The 8,408-nt window shown below is 43.1% G+C and overlaps 1 protein-coding gene across 2 annotated transcripts in view; it reads left to right on the top strand.

The window, feature by feature from the left end:
- Positions 1–8,408, top strand: part of SYNPR (synaptoporin) — a 148,048-nt gene that overhangs the window by 85,804 nt on the left and 53,836 nt on the right. Inside the window, exon 1 of one of the 2 annotated variants that reach the window (XM_080995902.1) lies at positions 4,845–5,198. The exons of the other annotated variant lie outside the window; for it this stretch is intronic. Coding sequence (XP_080852028.1) covers positions 5,175–5,198 — 24 coding nt within the window. The 5' untranslated portion in view covers positions 4,845–5,174. Of the gene's footprint in view, positions 1–4,844; positions 5,199–8,408 lie in introns of those variants that run through there. 2 annotated transcript variants of the gene reach the window in all.

The following is an 8,408-nucleotide window of genomic DNA, read 5'->3' as shown; positions in this document are numbered from 1 at the left end:
GAGGTGTGAGGAGGTCAAGGAAACAAGCAAATGAAAGATAAATTATGGGAAGATTTATTGTATATATATTTTTATTTTTTTATTTTTTCTTCTTTTCTTTATTGTGATGTGATGTGATGTTCCGTTTTTCTGTTTAATATGCTGTTTTCTATTTTTTCTTTTTGTAATCTTTTGAATCTTAATAAATATTATTTTTTTTAAAAAAAGAAACACTCACAGCTTGTTTAAAATAGATGATAGTTGTGCAATGGATCAAACCTCAGCTTTCAGGATTATCTTTGCAAATGGTTCACAGACAGCCAATTTAAGTAAAATATTTGTGCTGTTCTGAAAAGAATTCCCATAAATACCAAGTGTGGCGTCAAAACTAATGGCTTTTTCACACATTATACTGCAACCAAAGCCAATTCTAGCTTGCTGGATCATGCACCTTCGAAATATGTATTTGCAAGCATGTTTGCATCCATGTGTTATGTTTTCAGGTGTATATTTAAGACAAGATAAGTGTTTATCTAAAAATGCAGTGTGAAGAATTACCATTACCAGTAAAGTACAGGAGTTTAACTGTAGTACAATTCCTCCACCACCGCTCCTATCTCAACATTTTTCTCTCTTGTGGTTGTCTGAAAAGTGGAGGTTCAAATTTGTAGCATACTGCTTCACATCACCCTCTTATTTCCACAGTGCTTGCATATATTTTGGGAGCACAACAGTGGAAAAATCACGCTGCTCCATTCTCTCCATGCACAGCCTCTTCATTGATTGATAACTGGGTGTCTGGTTGTAGCGTTGCGTCATTGAGGACACTCTTTGAATGCAGGGATGATGAAATAGCACTTAGAAACTGCAGCTACAATAATCAAACAACATGCAGCATGACCAGATATGGCTTAGGTTTCTCTGTATATTGCAATCTCCATATTGCAATCGCACCCACTCACCCATCCTTGTGCTACACATGAATCCATATAACACAGCTAACATGCATATATATGTTCACAGTGTGCATTCACAACATAAATAATTATCTACTGCTTCACCCAAAAGTATGAGTAAATGGCTAGCAATGGCTACTAGCCATGATGGCTGTGCTCTGCCGCCACAGTCAAATACAGTATCCTTCTGAATACCTGTTGCTGGAAACAGCAGGAAGGGAGAATGTTCTTGTGCTAAGGTCCTCCCTGCAGGTTTCCCATGGGTATTTGGTGGCCACTGTCAGAACAGGATGCTGAACTAGGCAGCCCATTGGCCTGATCCAGCAGGCCCTTCTTGCATCCGTAAGATTGAAACATATCCTTTCTTTGCTATCCTAATTGTAACGATGAAGATGCTAATTTCGGTGGGTGTGGAATGGAACACATAAATTCATGTCAGGCAATCCAGCTGGGTAATGATTTGCGGAAAGGGGGGGGATTGATTCAGGATGATCTCTGGGTAGGATATTAATCTGAAGAGCTGGGTGGCAGAAACAGAGAGAGGAGAGTAGCAGGGAGAAAAGAAAAAAGTAAATGACCCCTGGATGGTTAAGTCCAGTCAAAGATGACTATGGGGTGTGGTGTGTTAAAATTCCTGCTCCATGATTGCAGTCATGGGATTGTTGTTTATCACATGACGGTGTATGTTTTGACTCCACAGAGTGGGAAGTGACGGAGACAGGATGTTTGTGTTACTATGTTCCGTGAAGTGGGACTGTTGTCCTTTGTTCTTTCTCTTTGCTGTCTGATGCTAGAGAGAGAGGGAGCCATGTTGCAGTGCTCTGTGTGTGTTTATATGTAAATAAAGTAGATTAGCCAAAATGCTGAGTTGCTGAGGTCTGTTACACAAGCTGTGAAGACTCTGCGGATCCCTAAGTGTGCCGATGTCTGTTGGCATTGGTTGCTGTAATGTTCAGGCAGAAGAAAGCTTTTGAAGCTCCCAAACGATTGACCAGGAGGGAGGGAACATTCCAGTTGGGCATGTGTCTCTGCCAGGGTCCTACTCGAGAGCAGGACGAGCTCCTGACATCTCGCTTTTCAGCCCTAGGAAGCCGGCGTTTGTCCAGGTCATGTAGCCAGCATGACTAAACCGCTTCTGACGCAACGGGACACCGTGACGAGTGCCGGAACTCACAGAAACACCATAAGTACCCTGCCACAGCGGTACTTATTTATCTACTTGCACTAGTGTACTTTCAAACTGATAGGTTGGCAGGAGCTGGGACAGAGCAACGGTAGATCACCGCCTTCACTTTGGCCTCTCTCACGCACCACCAGCAGGTGGGTGCTAGCAGATTAACCCTAAGGGAATTCAACCTTTGACAGACAGATGGCTCCCACCCCATATATGCTAAACTATATTGTTGGTATACTGTAAAGCAGAAGTGTAGAGCATGCTTATTGACTCAGAGCTGAATACCTGGGTTTCCAATGGAAGTTACTCCCAGGTAAATGCATAGATAACCTAAAGGAGTAAACAGTTTCAGGCAGCGGACCTTTGTACATTTGCGTACTTGGAAGGAAGTCCAACTGAAGACACTCAGATTTACTTGACATGTAACTGATTGTTGTTCTGCTACTTCCACGCTGCTACCTGTCCTTCCCAGGTTGATTTGGTTGGCACATTCTATAGAATGTGATAAAGCTTGGGGAAATCTCTTGAAATCCATTATGTCGAAGTTCCTGCACTTCCTTCGGGACCAGCAGCGCTGTTGGTAGGAAGAAGACTTCTGCCTCTCACCTCTTTACCTGCATGTGCAATAAAGCTCCTGTGTTTTAATGCCCTGTACGTAGTAGCCAAAGTAAGCCGCTGGGGCAACTATGGATGTGCTAAAATGCAATTTAAAGCCAGCAGGGGGAGAGATTTTCCACATCTGTTGCCCATCCCATGTGATTTGCATCTTGTGCTTGTGGGGTCAATAGCAAAAAGCAGGTATTATTCATACTTCACTACAGCATGATTGACCTAAATCCAGTGGTTTTTTTCTGGGGGGACGCATACCTCTAAACATTTTGTGAATCTTTGTAAAAGGTAAAGGTAAAGGGAACCCTGACCATTAGGTCCAGTCATGACCGACTCTGGGGTTGCAGCGCTCATCTCTCTTTATTGGCCAAGGGAGCCGGCATACAGCTTCCGGGTCATGTGGTCAGCATGACTTCTGGCGAACCAGAGGAGCGCACGGAAACACCGTTTACCTTCCTGCCAGAGCGGTACCTATTTATCTACTTGCACTTGCGCTTTCGAACTGCTAGGTTGGCAGGAGCAGGAACCGAGCAACGGGAGCTCACCCCGTCGCGGGGATTCGAACCGCCGACCTTCTGATCGGCAAGTCCTAGGCTCTGTGGTTTAACCCACAGCGCCACCTGTGTTCCGTGAATCTTTGTACTTTTGTCCATTTACTATATTTTTCCTGATTTGAACTATAAAATGATGATTTTCTTGAGTCAAAATGTGAGTACCCCTAAACATTTTTTTTTAGAGGGGGGAAGCACTGCCTAAATCTATTAGGCTCACTGGGTGACCTTGGGCCAGTCACAGCCTCTCAGCCTAACCTACCTCACAGGGTTGTTGTGAGGATTAAACGAGGAGGAGGAGAAACATGTGGGCCACCTTGAGCTCATTGGAGAAAAAGGTGGGATGAAATGCGATAAATAAGCAGGGGTTTAAATAAGCTGTGGGTTAAACCACAGAGCCTAGGACTTAGAATCATAGAGTTGGAAGAGACCGCAAGGGCCCCCTGCCAAGCAGGAAACACCATCAGAGCACTCCTGAAATATGGTTGTCAAGCCTCTGCTTAAAGACCTCCAAAGAAGGAGACTCCACCACACTCCTTGGCAGCAAATTCCACTGTCGAACAGCTCTTACTGTCAGGAAGTTCTTCCTAATGTTTAGGTGGAATCTTCTTTCTTGTAGTTTGGATCCATTGCTCCGTGTCCGCTTCTCTGGAGCAGCAGAAAACAACCTTTCTCCCTCCTCTATGTGACATCCTTTTATATATTTGAACATGGCTATCATATCACCCCTTAACCTCCTCTTCTCCAGGCTAAACATGCCCAGCTCCCTTAGCCGTTCCTCATAAGGCATCGTTTCCAGGCCTTTGACCATTTTGGTTGCCCTCCTCTGGACACATTCCAGTTTGTCAGTGTCCTTCTTGAACTGTGGTGCCCAGAACTGGACACAGTACTCCAGGTGAGGTCCGAGCAGAGAAGAATACAGTGGCACTATTACTTCCCTTGATCTAGATGCTATACTCCTATTGATGCAGCCCAGAATTGCATTGGCTTTTTTAGCTGCCGCGTCACACTGTTGGCTCATGTCAAGTTTGTGGTCAACCAAGACTCCTAGATCCTTTTCACATGTACTGCTCTCAAGCCAGGTGTCACCCATCTTGTATTTGTGCCTCTCATTTTTTTTGCCCTTCTGACTTGCTGATCAGAAGGTTGGCAGTTCGAATCCCTGTGACGGGGTGAGCTCCCGTTGCTCTGTCCCAGTTCCTGCCAACCTAGCAGTTCGAAAGCACGTCAAAGTGCAAGTAGATAAATAGGTACCGCTCCAGTGGGAAGGTAAACGGCGGTTCACCAGAAGCGGCTTAGTCATGCTGGCCACATGACCCGGAAGCTGTATGCCGGCTCCCTCGGCCGATAAAGCGAGATGAGCGCCACAACCCCAGAGTCAGCCACGACTGGACCTAATGGTCAGGGGTCCCTTTACCTTAGGTGGTGGTTGTGGTGTTTGCAGGACCCAGTTCCCCACAATGACCTTTCCCACAAAGCAAAGCTAATTCATTCACAGGTCTGAGCAATGATCTGTGCAGCTCTGTGGCACTTCCTAAACAAGAGCTGAGCACTTGCTACAAAAGCAGCCAGGTCCCTTCTCCCACCAAGGGAGAAAGTAATATTAGATTCCTGTCCTTAGACTGTGTGTAGTCATTCTCTAATAACATGAGACCATTTCTCCACCGTTCCCACCTCCCTCTAGCAAATAAGGCTCTAGCTGCTGCCTGATTGGTATATCATCTCACTTTCCCTGAGCATTGATTTTTTCTTCTTCTTCTTGCTTGCTTTTTATTTGCTTCATAAAAACAGGGACAGGAGCTACTGCTGGCTACTGAGGAGCTTTTGGGGTGCCTCTATTTTTAGCATGAGCCCATTTTTGTCTTCTTTCAGATGAGGGAAGTTGGATTATAAAACCTTTTGTAAATGTGTATGGTGATATTTGCTCCGGTAAGTTAACAACAACTGTAACCAGTCAATGTTCTTTTTCCTCTAGAGGAACTCTTATTTTAAAATCCAAAGCTACCTTTGTTACACTGATCTGTGTGTATCTGTGTCTCTCTGTCTTAGCAACTGCACCCTAATCTTAGGTGATTTTGTTTCTGTGGGTTTCCTTGACGTTTATTAAGAATACTGCTTTTTGGGGTGTAGAGAGAGAACTGTTTTAGTGAACTTATTCTGCACTTCAGGAAGCTGTAGTGATGTGTGCATAAACAAAAACAAAAAAAGATTGCAGAATTTATTTTAAAATTATTGTTGAATCTTTGGTCTGTACTGCCCAAGTGTTTTCAGAATATTTTACTTTTCTTTCTTTCTTTTCTTAAAGTAATGCAGTTTTTTTTAACAAAGTCATGCAATATATTGAAAAAAATATCAAAATTAAGGAAAGGTTGCATGGTGTCATACTGTAATTTGATGCAGATGTTTGCTGCCATTGGATAGTATTATGCAAAACAAAATAGTTAAGTGATGGTATCACAGCAGCTGACCATTTCTTACAATGCAGATCAACAGCACCTTTGGAGATGTTATAAACCTGATACAATCTATGCAGGATTCCTTCTGTAAAGCAGAGATTTTTTGTGCATTAAATATTTCACTGTGTTTTGTTTTGTTTTTGTATACTACCCTTACATTGAAAAGATTCTTTATTCTATGTAGTCACAGGATATAGCATTTATTTTGATATGCAGCATTGTAATACTGTGTACATTTATGACACAGTACAATAACTCTGTAGCTAAGGAAAACAAGCGGTGTGTAAGTGGTTAAGCTGCACGATAGAATTTCTGGGATTGTAATGATGAGCATTGTAGCTTTTGCTCCTCCTGGAATTAGTGGCTTTTGATGCCAAGTGTTTGAAAAGTACAAGCAAAGTCCATTAATTGTTCTACTGCTCGGCACTGTTAACAATCAGAATACATGTATGAACAGAGATTTCCTTGTTGTCTTTCAGCAATTAACTAATCCATCAACTTGCACCCTGACACATTTGCTATCATGGTATCAGTCAAATGGCATTGTTCAAAGTATGGAAGATGAGACTGATTTAAATGGAAAATCAGAAAGAAAACAATAGCAGAACTGTGGCTTTTAGGGGGAGTTTAAAACCTTCTGTTCCAAATTTCCTGGCGAGCAACTTTAGAATGGGGATTAAATTGAAGCTGTCCCATTGTAGATTCCCCCTCCCCCGAAAATAACCCAAAGTCCTTTGATTCTCACCTGCTTCAGCCAAAATCAATGCTAATAAGTTTTGCAGGGTGCCCCTTTTCTGGTCTCCAAGTGTAAAGGATAGTGAAGCATAACGGAAAGAAGGGAGAAACCAGTAATTTGAATGCATGGCGATAAATGTTACCAATTAGAATTTTTATGATCATGTAATAGAATCTGAAACTTTATATAAAAATGCTAAATATTTTAGATAAAGCATGAGCAAGCACATTCATTTCAGAAAATTATTATATGGAGTGTAAACAAGTTAGTGTTCTTTTTAGCAATAGCAAGCCTATCATCATCATCATCTTGCTATCGATAACATCGAGGTTTCCATAGCTAGAATCCCAAACATTATTCCATGCGCATCGGATCACTTTAATTGGGGACGAAAGAACAGTAAAGGAACTACTTGCTTGGTTTTGCCACAGAACCAGATACAATATTTTGCCTCGCTGCTCCCAATACGTGCAAGTTTCAAACCTAAGACAATCAGATCCATGATATCTAGAGATGTGGATCAAGGATCGTAACAAGTTGCACATTTGCAGCTGAGACAGTCAGCACTGAGTACCCCCATTTGTACGTAGGTCCTCTAGGATATATCACACATTATTTTCGGTGGTGGTGAGTGACAAACCTGTGTCTGGGTTTGCTTCTTCTTTTTTTAAGTTACCCAAAGTTTATTCCAACCGTGTTACCAAACCAGCACGGGTGGTACACCTATATATCTTACTGCTATATGAGTCAACACACTGACGTCTTAGAGTAGCTCTATATAAAAGTTTCAGCAGTGCTCCTGCAGTTTTACTAAAGTCCTTGAGTGGCTCTTGTAGCTGGTGAAGCTGCAGCTGGGACAGAATGCAGCAACTCGACTGCTCACTGGGGCAGGATGTCACCAACATGTTAGCCAACTGTTGAAATAATTCCACTGGCTGCCAGTTAACTACTGGACTAAGTTTGAGGTGCTGGTTTTGGTGTATAAAGCCCTATGCAGCTTGGGATCATCTGAAAGATTCTGTCACCCCTTAGATGTCCAGCCAATCATGGTGGCCTCCTGCAGATCTCATCTTCTCAGGAGGTCCAGTCTGCACAATGTAGGATTCAAGCCTTTAATGCGATGGCAGCTACCCTTTGGAATTCCTTCCCTGGAAATATTAGACAGGCACCATCTGTCGTCTACTGAAGACCTTCCTGGCTCCTTACTCACCATGCCCTCTGACACAGCACAACTATGTTTTGGGCTACATTAAGAGTTGAAAACTTTCGATTTGAAAAATTATCATAGCAGGGATAAAGCCAGGAGCGTGTCGGGCAGCAGAGGCTAGTGGACTTCATCAGGAATGGAAAAGCTTCTCTGTTTGCTCATGTAGGTAGAGCTAAGTGAACCTGTGCTTGTGTCCTAGTGTGTGATGAAGGAACTGCACACAGAGATGGATAGAAGAGAAAGCCTATTGCTCTACCAACAACAACCAAATACCTTATGGCTCATCTATCAGGTGTGCAGGTGGCAGGGCAAGCATCCTTCAGACATTCACACTAGAAGTAGCCAACCAAATTACCCCACCCACCCCAGATCATGTTGGGCCACCAACTCCCATCAGTCCCTGATCCAGCCTGATCAGTGGTCAAGGATGATGGGGTTGTAGACTAGTTGCATCTAGATTGGCTACCTGTGACTCACACAATAGCATGTGCAATGGCATGCTGAAGCTTAGTGTGCACTTTGTAGGTTATATAGTTCAAGCATGCACACTACGTCAAAAAGGATGCTTCTACCTGTAACTCAAAAGTATTCCAATTTTACACGCACACCCAAGAAACCTGACCTTTACACCATGATTTATAGGCTAGCCACTAAGCTAGTAGTCCTCACCACCATGTCCCATAACAGCAGATTCCATAAATGGATTGTGCGTTGCATGAATGAGGTGCTGTATGCCTGTT

This window comes from Podarcis pityusensis (genome assembly GCF_964106645.2).
Source record: "Podarcis pityusensis genome assembly, chromosome: 2".
Taxonomy (NCBI): Eukaryota; Metazoa; Chordata; class Lepidosauria; order Squamata; family Lacertidae; genus Podarcis; species Podarcis pityusensis.
This window is presented reverse-complemented; position numbering and strand designations above follow the sequence as displayed.